Below are 20365 nucleotides of genomic sequence, written 5' to 3'. Positions count from 1 at the left end.
TTCCAGCCCCAATTCCTTTGCTGAAGAGAACCGACTTTTAATAAGGTTGTTAAAAGTTTTGGGAGAGCCTTTTCAGCAAGTTGCACAATGTAGAATCTGGCGCACATTTAATGGTTTTCATTGGGAGTATTTGTTACAGTAAACTCACCAATGAATTATTAAGAAGATGAACATAATTTGCCTACAGGGGAGGCGGTGTTAAAGCCAAAACAAATGCCGCTCTGTAATGTTGGAGGCCAAAAACCCTGATCACCGAGGACCACAGGAAGTTTTAGAGGCAACTAAAAATGTTGAAAATGGATTTACAAACAGATTGAATTCTGCGGCCTGGAGGCTGTTATTATGGTCTGCTACATTACTGAAATCATTTGGCTTTGATTAAAAAAAAAAAAGGTGTACAGTTTTGCCTGTGTTTTCAAATAGCATTCAAAGTCCTCTCATCATTTATTACACTTTGCAAGGTATTGTAAATTATGTGACACAGGCAATATATGAATTTTTTTTATCAATGAATACATAAGTACAAATACGAGTTGTACAGCAAATTACTATAATGAAATACAGTGCGTTGTTGTCTATTAAAGATGACAGACTATATTCTCTGGTTCTTACATTTTTCTTTTGCTTTGAGAATCATTTGATCTGGACAGTGTAAAAAATATGCAAATTTATACACAAGCTCGTGACCTTGATTTGCATGAGATAACAGTGGAAGGCTCGTTTGATGTTAAATGTTTAATCCTGCACTCACTATCTGTTGGCTCATGATGACTCATCAAACAAACTCACGTTTGTTCTTTGCATTTGGGAATGAGCTAAAAGAAACATTTTAAAATCATCTTTTACTCGAAAATTGAACTGATTTTCCCGCGATATGTTATTGGACACTTCATTAGGTACCCCTTCACACTGCTGTCTTGAATGTTATGTCAAAGATTTTGCCTTGAAAAGAAAATAATGCTCAGTTTTGAGTTACACTGTCGGGATGATAGTTATTAATTATTGTACAATATTTGTGTTATTGTAATTGTATTTTTTTAGTTATACAGTACTTCTGAAGATTATTGCTGCTTTCATGTAAATTGTTTTATATTCCGTCCATTTGATTGTAGTTTTAAGTGTTGTATTTCAACTGTTGGCTGTCTTAACATATCAATACATCTTATTCATTTGTGTCCACTGTAGTGGACTTTTGTTTTTGCTCTATAGCTTTTGAATCATTCAAGCTACCCTATTAATTTGTAGTTTGCTCATTGGAGAACATACTGTCCTTTCCAATGATGTCTCATGTGTTTGAGTGATCGTAATTAACTTTGCCGACACAAAATGGGCAAAGCAGTGGACATAAATGAACAGGCAGAAGAGGATATACAGTATAAACATCCCTAGATGATAGGTACAAAGGTAACTCTGGCACAGCACAACTGCCAAAGCCGCAAAATATGAGTTCAGTGATGATGAGCATGAATTATTATCAAATTAATTGTCGTACGTGATAATAAAGTCTTTTTTCTATCTACCACAGAGGAATCCCAGGAAAGAAATGTGGCACCATCATCCTCTCCGCAGAGGAGCTGAGCAACTGTAGAGTAAGTAAGGCATCATTATTATTACAAGTGATCATTTGAAAAAGCTGCTTGAAACAATCATTGATTCACATTTACACAGTCACGACTCACAAGTGGGAATTGGCAAGTCAGGCGAATGTAACTCTACACCATTCATACAGCAGAATACTAATACTAGATTTTTCTTCAACTAAGGCACAGACTTTACATTTAGTTGGTAAGTTTGTGACTGAATTGAGAAGACAATATCATTACTATGATTTATTGAATAAACATTTTATGACCACTTTTTGTTTTTTTTGTAGTTTCTATTTTTTCTATTGTAAAATATGTGCCTTGGCTCAATAAAGAACAGAAAGCATAGCTCTAAAGGAAAAAAAGTTATGTTTTGTTGTAAAATCCTGAAACCCTTTGTTATGGTTAGATAGATACAACAATTTATCATCTCAACCCCTAATTCCCTGAAGAGAGCCAAATGGGGCCCGTGGTCAAATTTTGTCCGGGCTGCAGCCACCATCCGAAAATTAATAATGTTTGGCTTGTAAAAGTTATGCTAAATTCAATTTCACATTCACAGTACTCTCTCTGTCAAGCGCCATAACTCTGGGATCATCTCGTGTCTCGAATAAAATGACATATTTGCCTGTTGAAAAGTTCAGTGAACTCGTTTTTTCAACATAATTCCGTTAGTGGATTAAAAAGTTCAGACAACATTTAATTGCCAGTGATATTGTTCAAGTTTCAAAAGAATCGATAGAAGTGTTTAAGAACTTTGAATTTTAATTGAAAGATCAAATACAAAAGGCAGACTGGTTTTCTAAAATGTGTTAAATTAAATGAGTAAAATTAGATGTTCAGTTTTCACCCAAATCTGGCCCTGTTTGTGAAAGTTTGGACACCCATGCCCTATGGGGAGTCTTACTGTCTCACAATTTGGCTAAAATGTAAAATGCAGCATTTCCACCAACTACAAGATTCAGGTGTAATAATAATGTCAGAAAAATGTATTAGTCCATTTTTATATACTTATGTCAAGTTTATTTCTATAGCCCTGAATCACCACAGTCTCAAAGGGTTTCAATGGCGAAGAGAACTCACAGATAGAATCACACAGAACATCACAAATACACGACGGCATCCCCTGAACAAAACTCCCAGAAGAGGGAGGAAAAACTCTAAAAACCCATCTGGGGAACATAAGAAACCTTGAGAAGGGAGCGCATGTGGGAGGAGCACCCTTCAGTTTCAGTAGGTTGCACTAGATGCCAAGTACCAAAAATAACACTTTGTATCATATTATGCAGTAAGTAAGTGTCCAGTGTGAAGATGCCAGGAGAGGCCATTGGGTAAGATACTGTGGGTTTATCCCATCAAAGCGCATCAGTGGAAGGGGCCCATCTCAAAACCTGCACTAGTCGATCAGCGCAAGCCAGCGTTCTATTCGTCTCTCCTCATCTAGTCCCTTTAACGCCTTTACTTTACCCCTTTACGATACACTTTTACACCCCCAAGAAATACCTACCTCTTTACATTAGCTTGTTTTGAGGGACAGTCCTGTGAGAGCTAGTGGAGAATTGTGCACACTTGCGGAAGCACAGAGTCTGAAGTCAAACTTATTGGGAAAAGCATCGGCGGCGGCGCCATTACATTTTGTCAATTCGTATGAGGATCTGCGCATGATGGCAGATCTCTAGATGCAAATACCCGCTCATTGATATCTAGTTCTTTTATCTCCCAATCTGTATATGGCTGAGTGTTTACGCTGGTGGCTATCTCTGACCCCTTTCACCCCTCTCACAACACAGCAGACAGGACATCTGTTGTCACTCAGTGGAGTGGCGCAGCGTTGAATGAAATGGCCCCACAAACACGATGAGGTGAATGCTGATCATTTTCTCCACTACGCCTGCGGTCCGAAGCTTGGGATGCTCCACTGAGCTCGCCGCACACACATCAGAGCAAGATATTGGAAAGCAAGAGAGTGAGACCGAACAAATTGTGCAAAGACAGAAGCAGGGAGGCAATGAAAGAGGGAGCAGATGTGAAATATGGAAAACAAAAAGCAAATGCGCAATTAAAAGATGAAGAGTTAGAGAAGGCTGCGCGTGCGCGCGTCAGAGAGAATGAAACAAAAACACTGAAGTGAATCGATATAGGATTATTTCACACCCTGCAGGTACCAACTCGTACCTCCGAAATCAGCTCGGATAATGACAGTGTGAGACCAAGATTTGCTTAATTAAAACGCAGCCCAGCCTGACCTTGTCCCCATGTCGAGGCCATACACACAAGCACAAACTCTCACTGTTTGCCAGCGTTATCCTTTAATTGAATCCCTATTTGGAATCTGAAGCTATTTTCACCCTTTAGTGCATTTCAATCATCCCGTTCATTCCACCCCCCCCGTGTTTGGTAACCTGGTATCAACCAAACATTAAGTGCGAAGCAAACTCTGTTCTAGTTTGATTGGTGAGAAAGCAACCTCAACTGACCCAACTGGCAAATGATCAAATTATTTTTAAGACTCACTTTAAAAAAAACAATTATAATAATAATAATTAATTTCTTGCAGTTTAAATTGACTACAAAAGGCTTAAAATGACTTCCTACTGTGGATAAAGGAGCTTAAGTTAAAAACATTGCACATGTTATTGCTTTCTAATTTTCCCACCTACCTTTTCTTCGATATGAATTAGCTGAGTTCTAAAGCACATTTGAACATTGCTTTTCAGCAAGATATATAAAATGCCAAATATGAAAAAAACATCCACAGTGAGAAAAAGTAATTATTAGGCAGTCAATTACACTCAACGATGTTCATGCACATGACACAAACTCACACACAAACACACACACACATTTGGTTTAAATATTGATAGGTGATTGCCTCCACATTAACAAATGATATTGCTCCTCAATCTTAGCAAGAATGTAAATTCGTGCTGCAGAACATTAATGAGGCAGGAGCAGATGCATATTTAATATCCCCAACACTGTTCATCGCCATAAATATTTTTATGTGCCTCTTATCGCAGCAGCACTTCCTTTGTATTGTGTGTCTTTTCACTTCGGCTGAATCGGGCAACAACAGCAGCAGCACACAAAAGTGTTCAAATGCTCGGGAAGACGAATGGCAAGCCTAGGACAAAAATGTTTAATGTGCTGTGAAAAAGAAGCAGGTCTTCTTTTGTCATGCCACTTGCTGCCGTATTAATTTATCCGAATATGACACGGGTTTGCAAGTTGCCCCCAAGACAAAGGAAAGAATAAAGTATTCTCGGAATACATGCGCTCCAAAATGCATGAATTGATGAGGTTTTTCTTTATTCCAGTAAAAAGATATGGGTATTGTGTTATATAAAGGTAAAAAGGTTTCAAATCATTTTCAAACACCACATTGAGAATTGCTGCTAAAAGGTTGAAACAGCCTCACACGCCCAGTCTCACATAAATAACAATCAAAGACAGAGAAAGAGGAAACTTTTAGGAAACATGAGGAAAAGAATCACTTGCAGGGTGCGTCCATTCGAGTAATTTGAGTTACCAGGGGTAGAGTTTTAAGTTGTTTTGTGTAGCTTGGGCATGAATGGAAAATTGCATCTCTTCGTCTTGCTAGCTACCAACTATGGGTCGATCAAGACACTCAGTGTGTTGGGCATCCATTTGACATCGTCGCTTATTCTTACTGGGGTCGCAGGCCTGCAGGTACCTATCCCAGCTGACTTTGGGCAAGTGGCTAGGGGCACGCTGAACTGGTTGTCAGTCAACTGCAGGGCATACAGGGACAAAAAAACATTCACGCACCCAGTCATACCTAAGGACATTTTTGAGTGTCCAATACACCTGCCATGCATGTTTTTGGAATGTGGGAGGAAGCTGGAGTGCCCTCAGAGAACCCACACGGGCACGGGGAGAACATGCAAATTTCACAAAGGACGGCTGGAGCAAGCTAGAATTGAACTTGGATCTCTTAACTGACAAGCCAACCACTCATGGATGGATGGATGGATTTATGGATGGATTTATGGATGGATGGATGGATGGATGGATGGATGGATGGATGGATGGATGGATGGATGGATGGATGGATGGATGGATGGATGGATGGATGGATGGATGGACCGGTAAATGTCACCTCTTGACTGTTTTTGAGGGTCTCAGCTGGTAGAGTTCCGTGCCCATGAGAAACACAGAGGGTAACTGATGCTGATCTTATGCAGACGTGTACACACACACACACAGAAGCTATCTGCAAGGAAAGACAAAAACACTGAGTACATGATGAAGAGTGTGAATAATTTTCAAACATATGAACACCTCCCAGTATAATGCACTTCACTTTGAGATCATCTTGCATGTTGTATGGGACACAGCTGTTAATGTGTCAAGCAGTGAGCAGCCTGTGAGATGAATGTGTACCCAGATGAAATGTAATGAGCTCTGCAAAAAGATAGTGTCAAATGTGGCAGATGTGCAGTCGGTACTGTATATACCCACAGGGTGGGGAAGAGGAGGCAGATGAAGTTCCTCTCGCTGCTTGGAGTGGTCATGCTTGTTGTAAAGTGCCTGTTTGGGAGTGATAAAAACAGCGGGTAGGAGGTCACTGCGGACCAGGAATCCGAGCGGGCATTTGGCATGCATGCGCAAACACTCACGCGAGCTTTCACACTTGGAACCTCGCATCCATCCCTTAACTGCTTTGTCACCGACTGACATGGGGTGCAAGCTGTGACATTAAAAAGCTATCAAGCTATCATTAGTGAAGCTCTGGTTGCCTGGTTTATGACCTCAGGCAATGATGGCAACAACAGCAATTTATTGTCAAAGTGTGTGAAAGTACTGTGATGAACACCGTCTCGCATAGATTAGCCGCAGTGTGCATCCAAGTGGTAGTCGGGTCTCTTTTTTTCTGTGCACAATAAGCAGCAACCACTGGGAGGGGAGCATTAAGAAAGTACCTCAAGCCTAAAGGCTTGCCAGTGATTTATATTTCTAAGCCCTACATGATAAATTGTGTGGGGGAAAAATGCACAATAAGGCTTACCTGTTAGAGAGCGAAAGAAAGTTTACGGCATGAATTAATCTCTCGGCAGAATCTGCTCACTTTGATTCATACGAGGTCACTGTTATGCATGGGCTCCTTTCATAATATATTATATGCATGTAAGTTCTTACGTATATACTGAAGTCTGGCATGGCACGCCAAATCAGCATTTGCTGTTTGCCTACCATTTAACCACCACATTCCAAATAAGAGTAAGCTCGACGAAAAACAGTGGCAAAAAAAGAAAAAATAAAATTTGATCATAATGGTGAACTTAAATCCATCCATGTTAGCCATGCCATGCTAGCTCCCAAGCCCCAAGCTAAAAAATTGTGCATTCTGTCACCCTGTTACCAGGCCCCCAGCCCAAATGAATTAGCAATAAACGCACTTACCCAATAAGTGTGTTCTTTGTCTCTGAAAGGATCATCAATATAGAAGTACCAATTTAATCTGTCTTTATATCCAGAGTTTAGTAAGTTTATAAAAACCCGGATCCTGGGCCATTTTGTCTTCTAAGACTCAACTCTTGTACTTCTCAAACTGCCAAACAGATGATACAAAATGGCTTCAACTTTCTCTGAGCCCGACATCTTATACAATTGTTCAAATTGTAGTTATCATCCCCTTCACTTCACATTGAATGATCGGCCTTCCAAGGTTCTTCTTCAGCCTTCGTTTCCTCCTATTTCTGTAAACACCTAAAAAACAGCTTAAACAAAGACTTGCTTAAAAGACTAAGTTATGACTGAACAATCTCCTCCTCGCCGCATAAAAACACTTCAAAAATACCAAAAGTCAAAAGTAACGGAATATGTGAAAGTGAACTTTAAACCCTGAAAATGTAAGCTAAAAGCTAGTCTAGCTGAAACTCAGAGCTGAAGCTAGTTGGTCAACTTATTTTTAAGAGATTTTAGCAGGTTCCAACTTTGCAAACTTTCTTTGTGCTAGCAAAAGGCCAACAGTGAATTGACAAAGGCGCACTGCCAAGGCCTTTTATCTTATTTTAATTTTTTTAACAGCTGTTCAAACTTTTTTTGTTGTTGTTTTTGCCACAGAGTGGCATCCGTATTGACATTGCAAATGATATCCTGATGTCAAGCGATTGAAACTAAATAGGTAAAGTAAAATAAACAGAGAGACTTTTAGGGTTTAGCAGCACCAAATTAAAATAAAAATAGTATATAATGTGCTGACACAAAAAATACATCCTGTTGTGACTGCAAGGGCAATTTTCGTTTGGAACTGCTTGTAACAATAGAAAATTATTATATTTTGACATTTTCATTTCTCAACTCATTGATTTTTACTGTGTAATGGCTTTGCAGTTGTTGTTGTGTAAATTGACACTCTAATAGAATGTCGTTTGAATGAATGCAGCATGCAAAATTTAACATAATCCATACAAACTGCAATGCGCAGTTTTAATGGTACATACTCAATACTTATCATATACCGGACTACTCTTCTTATGATTACCTCCATCTGCTTACATCCTAGGACAGCGCAACTATGCAGTTTTGTGCCAACAAGCTAGACAAAAAGGACTTCTTTGGGAAATCAGACCCATTTATGGTTTTCTACAGAAGCAATGAAGATGGAACGTAAGTTGTCATTCTTAATGTCCGCCCATCCATCCGTCCATCCATCCATGCATCCATCCATCCATCCATCTACCCACATTTTAATAAAGAACAGAGTAAGAAAGTTGGACTGTTAATACCAGTCAAAAGCACTCATATAGCTGAAGGGTAACCCTGCAGCACTCTTGAGGTTGATTACCATGTCTCTAGCAGCTAGCCATAAATTTCATATATTGTAATCCACAATAGGATTCCAACCTCCAATCCCAAAGCCTTCCAAGCAAATGCAACTGCTGCAGCCCTATACATATGTAACCACGTGTATGTAAACTGACTTGTAGGGAAGATGCAGTGGAATTCTAAAGGCACATACATGAGCATGTACAGTATAGGCACTATAGGAGCTGCGGTGTTTAATGAGTCGTGCACAACATGCTGCAGAGGCACTGGTCACACCAGCACCACAAACAACTTGACTTACATAAATGCCTCCAAGAAGCCTATTATATGGAGAGGTAATTAATCTAAACAGCACAGATAAAAACAAAACAATTATCATCACACAGTATATTCTATCCTGTATGTTCAACATACTTTCCTTTCTGAGTTTTTCAGCAGTTTGGCCCTGTATGGAGCTGGAAATGCTACAATAATTGCTTCATTAGTACTCTTGTAGTTTTCTGAGGCCACAAGGACCAATATATTAGGTGACCGAGTACCTGACAGCCTTACAGCGGTTTCAAATTTTGGGGGCACTTAGTGGAGCACAAGCTATCCAACTAAAACTGAAATGGCTTGTGAGAAGATGGTTCGCAATATTTAATAGGGATTTACGCTCTATGAAGCATTGCAGACATTGTAGCAGAAATCCATTGGTACAAAAGGCCTTGGTTTAGTGAGTGAGACTCAGATATGAAATAATTCTCTAGGGTCTATAAAACAATATAACTGGGAGGCTAGCCAAAACATAAACAGAGCTGGACACAGCCCCAGCCCCTGTTTGAAATATCTTACTTGGCTTCCACATCGGAGCCTCTGTCCTTTCCATTGCACACTCTTCCTCTTCCTCGTATTTGCATATTTATCTCTCATGTCTGCATAAAGGGAATTAATGAGGAAATCCTTTACACTGCCACCTTAACTCTTGTCTCCTCCTCTACACTCTCCTTTTTCTAGGTTTACGATTTGCCATAAAACAGAGGTGGTGAAGAACACATTAAACCCAGTGTGGCAGCCATTTACCATTCCTGTCAGAGCACTCTGCAATGGCGACTACGACAGGTACTTCTTGATGTTGCAAAAACCCGGTCCGCAGAGCTGTTTTTTCTCACTCTCACCACTCTGGATTGCGTCTTAGACAAGCATGTCCAACGACACGCAAACACCCTTTTTCACATCTTCCGACCTCATCGATTCCTGCTGGAGCAATCTATCGATGACCTTCACCTCCCCATCACTATCCCTTCAACAATGTCCAGTGTACTGATGGCAGCCATTATACAACCACAAGCATCTTTGAGTTTAACTAGCAAAAATCAATATCATCTCAACATGTTGCACTGTTAAGTCTTTTTTTTCCCCCGCGGTCACACTGTTTTACTCTGTTGTGTGTTCACATTCATGGATTAATGCTCAGTATTGATTTGTTCTTGAAAGCACACAATGAGTGCTTTTTACAACAGGACTGGATGCCTCATTGTGCTCAGCTCTGATATATTTTTCCCAAATAAAAACGAAGCAAGAATAAGGAGAAATGAACACATGTTTAAATGGGAACTAGTTGCCCAGTTACAGTAAAACTATTGCTGTGAGGTGGATTCAAAGAAATAGAAATCAGGGCTGTCATTATTGAATCTTTTTCAAATTGATTATCCTATCGTTTATTCCATCATAATCAAGTAATCCTTTGTCATCCTAAACAGTTAACGATCGCGATAAGATAAAGTCAACACTAATATCCATTTATTTCACAATGGTATATGCAGATTACATATTTAATACTGTCCGTATAGTTACTTACAGACAATCCAATATTCCATGAGTAAACTTGAGAATGTAGCCGGCTGTTAGCTACAATGAAGTCAATAACTTCATATTCTTTGTCTCCTTTGTGTTCTACTTCTTGATGACCTACCTGGGCACATTTTGTGCTAGATTGTCCCCTGCTGGTTAAAGTTGGAACACTTAAACCTGACCCAATATAACTGTATCTAATCCAACTTTATTTGTTAGTTTGTATGCACCCCTAGTGGTGGACAGAGTAACTACACCTGCAATGCCACATGTTCCAGTAGATTCAGTAACACTTGGGTTGCGTAGTTGTAACCCAGTTGTTAATTGAATGACGAACTTTCTAGAAATGATGTATTTGAACTACCTGACCTTTTAAGTGTTCAGGAGGGTTAAACCAATAAAACAAGGATCCCCAGTCAAAGTCTAGCACAAGGCATGGTCTAAATCTGTGCAGGGGGGAGCTAGATGGAGATGTAATATTTTCACAGGTACACTCAGCTTGACATAGTTAAAAATGGGTATTCCCACCATTGTGCCTGTAAATAGAGTTCACCTGATTCAAAAACTGAACTGCACTGTCTTTCATAGCAGAAGCAGAAATATATTTCCTTATTTTATGTTAGTTTCTTTATTGTAGTTACCACTAATATAATGTGTTTTTTTTGTTATGTTTTTTTTTTTTTTTCACATTATGGCAAGAATCCTATATTAGTTTAATAATCTCATGAACAAAAAAATCTTTGTTTAAATGAGGCAATTCAGTTTCATGTTTTCAGTTAAAGTTCAAGAGTGATTAGGTTTAACAAGGTCAGTTATTTAATGCAAAACAAAATAAATAGAGGGGCTTGGCATTAAAGAATATAACTGAGACGTAACAGTGAATTAATAGTTTCCTCATTATGTTGACCTTTAGCATCCATTGGACTGCACTGCGACAAAATCTAACGCTATGATGGATTTCTTTTGTCTGACTTGGCGCATTATGAATAAAGACACATTGCATTATAGGGGATCAGAATTCATTTCTCTCCTAGCTTATCTGTCTGCATTTCATTAAGAAGTCGGTGATAGAAAGAAAACAGGCTAAATCAGGAAGGAGCTAAAAGGAGAGATGAAATAGAAGTGACAGGCACATTTTCACTTCTGGAGGGTGGCAAAGTTTTTGTGTGGGATGTTAAGTTGTAGTATATGTACCTCCAGTTGAACTCTAATTAAGGGAGGAAATAAAGGACGTGTGTGAGATCAAACCCAAGCAGACAGAATGGATGAGAGCTGCACAGGAACTGTAATGTGTAGCAAAACATTGGCGTAAATTGTTGTCAGCCAACGCATCACACATGAGCTGCAAAAGAGGTCACTAACCTGTCAAAGTCGATCATAGACACGGGAGTGAGGTGTGCACACACACACATACACGCAGATATTCACAAACATGGTGTGAGTAATAGAATGTGACAAGCCACAAGCTGAAACAGTTTGAAGTGCTGCAGGTCTTGAAATATGACCAAGGCAGCATAGAAACAGGTTATACACTTGTTTGTTTTTCCTGTCCCTATTTCCATTGGGTGTTTGTTTCAGCCTGCATTGTAACAATGCAAACATAATTCTGAATGCGCCCCCCATACACAAGAAGTCAAGCAACAATAGCAGCCAAACCGTTGTCTGTGCATATGCACGCATTTGTTGTCATTAAAAATGTATAAAAAATGGTCATTCATAAAAAAGTGAAAATATGTTATTTGGTCAACTGTGCTTATGAATGTTTTTAAGTGAATACTCAATATTAGATTCGAATAGGAAAAAATACTCAACAGCTGCACCACTAGCAGCACATTTCTCACTGCGCTCATCTTCAAAAATACCAACAGTAAGAGAACTTCACAATTAGACAATGTGCTGTGCCCTTGGCACAAAAATAGAGCCCTTTCACTTATACTTTTAAAGACCGCACTGTCTCTGTTGTTTAAAACTTCCACTTCTTCCTCAGTTCAAGTGGAAAAAGGCACTGAAGTATGTACCAGACCACAGAAGTATGTCAGCGCTTGGCCCTCTGCTGATGTGCTTTGCTCTAATTGGATTAGTGCATTAGTTGGGCATGTTCCTACCCCTGGCTTCATGCACCAAAGGGCAACAGGAAAAGTTGGGGCATGTCAACAACGGACACCTAGGATTTTTAAATGGGGCACCGGGCTCCAGTATGTGTTCAAAGGATATCCCTGAAGAACCAAAATGAGGAAAGGGATATAACCCAGATATGAACCCAGAACCTCTGCAGCGTGCGGCCGTGGCGCTAACCAGTCATCCACTGCGTTGTGGAAGAAGGGTGCATCATGATTAAAATCATTTCCTTCAAGGAGGTACTGTATGTGTCACATAGTCACTACATGATCCGAGACTAATAAAAGACCCCAGGTGGAGAGAGGGAAAAGGTCATCGAAGAAAGGGAAGAGGCAATGGAGGAGGAGGAGAAATACAATGTTTCATGCAGTGTTCCAAGAGATGCAATGGAAGTCCAAAGATTGTTTTCCAAACTCAAGTAGGTCAAATTAAGAGGAATCGGGATAATCTAAATGGAAATGTGAACATGACATATTGTGTTTCTTGGCTAGGCCTTGAGTTAACGGTAGCTTCCGTTGGTCGAGTTCAATATCGTCTTAGAATTAAACTGCTCGTTTAATTCATGGTTTTTAAACCCCACTGGGAGCGATCAATTAAAACGATGGAGTGGAATGACTCAATGGTGCAGATAAAAACTGTTTTATGAATCTGAAAAATATTAATGTGACATATAACAGCTCCTGCCTGCAAGGGAAATCGTTCCACAGGTCTTGAATATGTATAATCAATTTGGATATTTAGCTTTCTACTCTGTGATACAATGTCTTAATACATTAAGCTGATTAATTCTACGGAATCATTCATGGTAAATGGAGTGAACTTACAGTATATGGTGTATTTTACACCATATAAGCACTTTACAAAATTTCGCATTCACACACCAATGGTGTTTGCTGGCATTAGGGTTCAGTGTCTTGCTCATGGAAGCATCTATGTGGTCGAGAATTGAACCCACAACTTTCCTTTTGGAAGATGAACACTCCACTGCTAAGCCACACCATCCTTTCAAGCAATATAGAAATGTCCCTATTATGTAGCTGGCCTGGGTGTCATGACCAGTGGTGGGATGCACAGTCAGGATTTAATTAAAGAAAATAGTGTAAAATTCAAATGTAAATATGCAGTTAAGATAAATAACTTGAAGAAATCAAGGGGTGTAAGAGCACTACATGCATATAAAAAAAGACATTTTTTTTTTTTTTTTTTTTAGGTAGGCCACCATGTAGCTCCACCCCTGGCTTTCAAAAGAACCACAGCCAACTGTATCACAGCTCTGAGTTTGTGGGTTAACATTTGGGGTATTATTATTATTATTATTATTATTATTATTATTATTATTATTATTATTATTATTATTATTATTATTATTATTAGTTGTTGTTGTTGTAGTCGTATTGTTATTGTTATTGTTGTTGTTGTTGTTTTTTAATATAATTTGTATTAAAACCTTGAATGATATTTGGCAAGTTTGCCCCAGGGCTTTGAGCAACAGTTAATAACTTAATGTACTTAAGTAATTTAATTAACCCCCCAAGCCCCAAAGCTCATTTCATCCATATTAACAAGCACAGTGACTCTGAAGTTTTCCATTTTCATCTGTGGCAAGTATTACAAAGAGATCTTGGTAATTACAGCAGGAGAATGGTTCAGTGTTAAATGTACTCCATCCCCCCCCCCCCCACTCTCTCAATAACATGTACCTCCATTACTGGAGATGAGTCATTTCATAAAAGAAGCCTGAGAATAGCAGGAGATAACAGTGGCAGATTAGGTCTGGAGTGTAAATTGTTCTGTGAGTTCAAGGGGGACACTAAAGGATCTGAAAGTCTTATGATCTGTGTTCGAATCGTTGTATTTTAAATCACCATGCAAAGGTGTCAGAATAACGTGTGACAAAGAGCAGCCAATCTTAAATTTAATTCCATCAACAACTAGTCTAATGCAATATTCCTCCGCCTTGTTCTTCCATTCTCTCGATTTTTTGATTTCCATTCTAATTCCATCTAGTCTTTTTACATGTGAGAGAGAAGCAGTTTGTTTAAACCACCTCATGTGACAAGCCGTTATTCTCTCGCTCAAATGCTTGAAGATAACCTCAAAAGAACAACCTGTCATCACACAGCAATAGAGGCCAGATGGCAGGGAACTAGTTTGGCTTATTCGAGGCTTGCGTCCTCTGTGACAGCTTTCTTGGAATCTGGGCTGGTGGAATCTTATGTAAGGCAAAGAAAAGCCTTGGACTGAGATCAATAAAACTTAGCTATGAAGGTGCTCCACATTTTTTTTTTTTTTTTTTACTGCCTCTATGCTTTGGTTTTTTTCTGCTGCACTAGTGCAAGGGTGGTTTGCGCTATTGTGGGCGTGAACAGCCACTCCATTTAAAAGCGCTGTCACTATCAAATATGTTTAGAATTTATTATAAATAATAATAGAAAATAGATGGATGGATAATATAATGGAAACCCACTGACTGATTTAAAAAACCCATATGCTTGAGTTCTGTAGGATGTTTATTAGGAACTGTAAAATCCATTTAACATGGTAAATTATAAGCCATCATACCACATTACACAAATCATTAAATTATGCTTGTATTTGAGGAAAGGGCTGAGAAGTGTTTGTAATAATCATAGTTTGCGGACACCTTCCTCCAATGTGATGACCTAATTATCTCTTGTCATACTGCCATGTTCTGTCAGTATCCCGCATTTGCTTTAAAGGGACAGTAATTTTCATTAAAAGGGAATAAATTAAATCAATGTAAATTTCCAAAACTTGCAAATGAATGTGTTCTCAATGACCAACAGTATGTTTTAAATGTAATCGTAGGTCTGGTTATCATGAAATTATATTACATTGGGGGTGGCCCTTCTCCGGAAGCGGCCATGTTTGTTATAGCTTGGACAATGGTGCACCTGCAGCACCCCCTGCTGTCCGTAATGAAAAACGGCCTAAATCTTACACACCATTGCTTTAAAACAGATTCCACATCAGAATACAAGAGTTTTTTTTTTTTTTTTTTTTTGTCATACGCATTACTATGCGACACTGACATTCTTATTCTGTTCACTTCCCCAAGCAGACTACATTCCATAACTGAGCAAATAATAAGGTAGGGAATAAAACAAACAAAAAAAAAACATTAATAGAGCAATAAGGGCAGTAATAATGAACCACTAATAAATGAGTGTTCTGGGATCAGGTGTGATCCTCGCTGATGTAGGTGCCGAGGAATTTGAAGGCCACCCTCTCCACCACTGTCCCATTGATGAATTGTGGTGGTTTGTGGTTACACACTATACTAGAAAATGCCATGTTTATACAAGGGTTACAAGGAAAGTCTCGGCTAATTAATTGAAGCAATGGAGGAATGGAAAAAGCTACACACTTCACAAAAATATTTAGGATAAACAAAGTTCATCAGAATTGGGAATTCGGGCAAATCCACATACTTGAAGGAACTCAAGATTTTAAATGACACAAACATGTAAAAATCATTGGATTAATTAAATGTTTCAAGAAAATTTGAGTTCATAAAATAAATGTTATTTTAGTATTTTTGACGGCACACTCCTATTAATATGAACATGCCGTTTTGAACTTTGACATATTGTAATCATCTGGGTCATATTTCAGCTCCCTAGTGTATTTTTGTTTCCTTTGTTTCCCTTTTTATATGAAATGCCTTTAAAGTAAGGATTAAAGGATTGGACAAATTATTCAATTCCAATGATTCAATTCATCGATGAGACGTTGGTGGGATACTAGATTCTAAAAATATTCAGTCATGACAGCGCAGACAAGCATGCTGAGCTTTGCTTGCACAAACACTCCCAGTGTCATGCAATGGCCGCAAAAGCTGTAATTTTTATTTACTGAAAAAGCAACTCAAAAAGAAGCGTCTTCCCTCCCACTCCTCGCCAGTTAGAAAATGTTTCTCTGTCTTCTTTACCTGTCGGGCCTCTGCAATCAGAATTGCAGCCCACGTTCCTTACATTCCAAACCACTGTCTTACAAACACTGCCTCCGTCTGATTCTTTCGGCAGAACAATCAAAGTGGAGGTGTATGACTGGGATCGAGACGGCGGGTGAGTGGAATTGTCTCTTTACGTGAGTGCCCGATTGTTTGTTACTTCCAGGTTGTCTAACTGTCTTGCACACGTTTTCCTCTTTCTAGCCATGACTTCATCGGGGACTTCACCACCAGCTACCGAGAGTTAGCTCGAGGGCAGAGTCAGTTTAATGTCTACGAGGTAATTTGTGTTTTTATTTTTGTTGTAATTTACTCCAGGTGGTACAAACCTATTTTAAAGTTATACTAAACGTTTTTAGACATTTTCAGCACTTTTTTTTTCTTTTGAAAAGCGCTGTACAAATCAATTGCAATGTTATTATTGTTGTCGTTAGCATATCTTCAACATCATATTAACTCGGGACCTAGGAGTGCAAGTGGGAAAATGTGTATTTAAAGGTAATAATTGTGAATTATTATATCATTCACAATTGTGAGTCATCATATCAATTATAGAAACAAATTAATTATCTTTATTGCCGAAAACAGCATAAAAAATTAAACATTTCTTCAATATTTTTCAACATCTTTTGTCATTGCAATATTTGTGTTGCATTACCTCGTCCAAGTGCTTTGTGTTAAAAATATTGGAACTACGTTATCTTCCAAGAAAAAAAAGGAACATTATATCCTCTTTAAATTATTTTTTTTGTTCCTTTATTTATTTTATCAAATTCTGGTACTAAAATTACCCTGATGATGTGACTGCATTTAAAGGATCATTACAATCAATCCAAAATTACTTTAAACAAACTTATTTTACAATTACTTTATATTATTTGTGTTTTTATTTATTGTTTTGTTTTCTTGTTTAATTTTTGTTACCATTTCATTATTTTGCCTGATCAATTTTACCACATGTACAGCACTTCGTACACAGCAATGACTGTTTCAAAGTGCTTGATAAAAACTCGAGTTGAGTACACGTTCTTCTTTTTTTTTTTTTTTTTTACTTTCTTTTAATATATCAATTGCAAATATTTGAATCTGTGAAAAGCTCTAAAGAAGACATGTCTTGATCTTCACGCTGCCACGGTTCACTAGACTCACCCAAAGGATAAATACCTGTCTTTTGGATGTCATCTCCATTATGTGCTACTCTTGATTCTTCTCTACCTCCCAGGGAGTCTGAAAGGCCTTTTTACTTTTTGCATCAGCAGATTGTTCAGTGTGTCAGACAAATTGCTATTCCTCCATGTGAAATTAGGGGTTGTCACTTTCATGCTTCACATCTATAGAGAATCAAAGTAATGAGCTGAGACATCTCTGGTCTCAAAATTGACATTTCTTTCTTGCTCTCCAGTCAGTTGAATGTGAGTCACGCACTTTGAACTTGCTGTCCACTACATCCATCAAATATGTGTTGTGTTTGGACACTTCAATGTTTGCGTTTCTGATTGGCATGCGAGGGATAACATACTGAACTTTTAACTATTATTTCTGAATGCTACTTTAAAGTAGAGTAACCACATTTTTCAAATTAAAAACCGAGACATGGCAAGCTCCCCGAAAATGAAATATGCAATAAATTCTCACCAGTCAATGCACTCACCATTATCCCATCTTTTTTGCTTGGCGGTGTTTGGCTTCTTTGTTATGGCAGTAATAAGTAAAATTTGTATCCCCGTATCCCTGCAACTTGAATTGAAATGCAGCTGTTCTGTTTGGCATATAAAAATAAATGTTTCCAAGTACCTTCTGCAATGTGCTGATAGACGAACCTTTTCTGTTTGATGCATTGGATTAGTATTTCCATTGCTTGTTGAGATGTCCTACTGTGCGAGTGGTCATTTAACGCACCTGCAGTCGACTGCTTGCACAAGTACGATACCCACTTCCTTTTGGACCTTCAGTGCATGAACTTGTTTTATAAACCTTGCTCGTAACACTGAAAATTAGCTGCATTGGAAAGATAAAAAAAAAGAAAGAAAATAGGGATATCATATATTTCAACACATATGTCAAATTGTGACAAAACAACGTGACTGGCAAAGTTGGTGACTCGTGACACAAGATCGAAAATGAGGACTGTCCCCAATAAAATGGGATGTTTGCTCACGCTACTTAAAAATCATTTGAATAAAGCGTTTTAAACGGTTGTAAGACATGTAAGTACTTTTTTAACAGTCCAAAGCAAAGAAGTGTTTCTTATTCGTTCTTTTTTTATTTATAGGTTATAAATACCAAGAAGAAAATGAAGAAAAAGAAGTACGTCAACTCTGGAACTGTGAGTGTCTCGAGCCAATCCCAGCTAGAAGTTTGCCTCTTTTGTGCTTCACTGTTTTTTCTTCTTCACTGATTCAATCCAATTATCACATTTGGTGGGAGGTGAAAATGGTGTATTTTTAGTGATAGAATATTGATGGAGGCGCAGTTTGTGCAGTGCACCACACTTTGTGCACGTTAATCCTGTGCATTGGCTTGTTCATTGTTTCCTTTATAAGTGTTGTCTGTGGAAAGATCGCTGTAGTTCAGAAACTGAATAGCGTTTGAACAGATCACAACTTTGTCAACAAGAAATTTTCTTCCAAACCTCTCTCCTTGTGTGCAAGTAATGCATACAAATGCATGCAATACAAATCATCTTCACACTGGTCTCAGGCAAGGTGAATGAATCATCTCCGAGCAGCAATCTCTTATCTTTTGGCGCGCATGGCAAGCGCTCACTCAACATTGAAAGTCATTCAAAGGAAGCAAAGGTATGAGTTGTTTGGCCTTGAAAGCAAATCAATTTTTTTTTCTTTCTTTTAGGTGACCCTGCTCTCCTTCTCTGTGGAGTCCGAGTTCACATTCTTAGATTACATCAAAGGAGGGTAAGTGCACATTTTCTTCTTTGACTCATTTCACTGAGGGCACAGCGAAATATTACTCTTCAAACTGGGCAAAATGATACAGCATATTGTCCGAGAAATCTCAGAAAAGAATACTAGGACAAGCCTAGCTGCTTAAACAGCAAAAAGAGTAACTCAGACCAGCCAAGATTGACTTTTCTATGCCGGGCATAGGGAAAAAAAGCTTGGGCAAATGAACTCGTGGGTCTTCCAACGCTAGTTTCACTGCCCAGCCGTCCCCCCCTGGCTTTTATTGAGCAAAAGCATAGCAGATTACAAGACACAACAAAAGAGCCAGCCGGGCGCCACCGGCAGCTGGGCCAAGGTCCCGGCTCACATAAATAAATAAAATAAAATTTAAATACACATTAGCATATAGATATATTAAATGCTAATATTTTTTTATTTAAATAAATACAAAACACATTTAGTTTCACATTTTCCGATAACAACCAATCATGGTTCAGCTTACAAAAGTCACATGACCAAACCCAAAAGACAGCTGTGATTGGTCGTTACCTGACCCCTCAGCACAAATGATGTCCTTTTCAGTCAACGGCAACTGGAAAAATGTAGTTTTAAAGGTATTAATTGTACGTGAAAAAAAGTTATCAAAGTGTAGACATTTTTTTTACTCCTAAAAATGGCTAAATTAGCTTAAAACCAAAATTATTTTTCCCATTATTTGCCAGCCTAGTTGACTGTTTCAATAACAACCATTCTTTAAAGAAAAGGAGAACATGCCAGCCAATTTCAAGCAAACTGAAATGTTTTGTTTTCACTATTCCAAAGCCCATTTCCATTTAAAAAAAAAAGGAATACATAGTTGATGATTTCCATGATGATTGCTTAAATGTAGGTGTACTTAAAAAGCCACAGAAGAAAGCAAGATACACAGTGACAACCTTTGGAATGTCCCTAATATTGGACTGATGAAGCCAAAACCTCATTTCTATGACTATGTTGTTTGCGTATAAAAAGCTAACATCCTATGAAAATTTGCAGGCAAGAGGTCTAATAGACAAAATTGCCATATATTGGTGAATAAATGTAACTGTACTGCCTGAAGGGAAGAGTTCAGCAGCTGCTGACACTGTTTGTGTTAGCAGTCATTCCTTGGACTGTGGTGTGAACAA

At 38.4% G+C, this 20365-nt stretch overlaps 1 protein-coding gene across 2 annotated transcripts in view; it reads left to right on the top strand.

Annotated features, from left to right (window-relative positions):
• Nucleotides 1-20365, top strand: part of cpne5b (copine Vb) — an 81509-nt gene that overhangs the window by 46338 nt on the left and 14806 nt on the right. For both annotated transcript variants that reach the window (XM_088422429.1, XM_088422430.1), the window contains 7 exons: nt 1526-1589; nt 8113-8216; nt 9372-9476; nt 16373-16414; nt 16504-16579; nt 18572-18625; nt 19150-19211. In XM_088422429.1, the coding sequence (XP_088278555.1) occupies nt 1526-1589; nt 8113-8216; nt 9372-9476; nt 16373-16414; nt 16504-16579; nt 18572-18625; nt 19150-19211 (507 nt within the window). The remainder of the gene's footprint in view (nt 1-1525; nt 1590-8112; nt 8217-9371; nt 9477-16372; nt 16415-16503; nt 16580-18571; nt 18626-19149; nt 19212-20365) is intronic.

The sequence above is a fragment of the Hippichthys cyanospilos genome, chromosome 9 (genome assembly GCF_059441005.1).
Source record: "Hippichthys cyanospilos isolate Australia breed blue-spotted pipefish chromosome 9, RoL_Hcya_1.0, whole genome shotgun sequence".
Classification (NCBI taxonomy): domain Eukaryota; kingdom Metazoa; phylum Chordata; class Actinopteri; order Syngnathiformes; family Syngnathidae; genus Hippichthys; species Hippichthys cyanospilos.
This window is presented reverse-complemented; position numbering and strand designations above follow the sequence as displayed.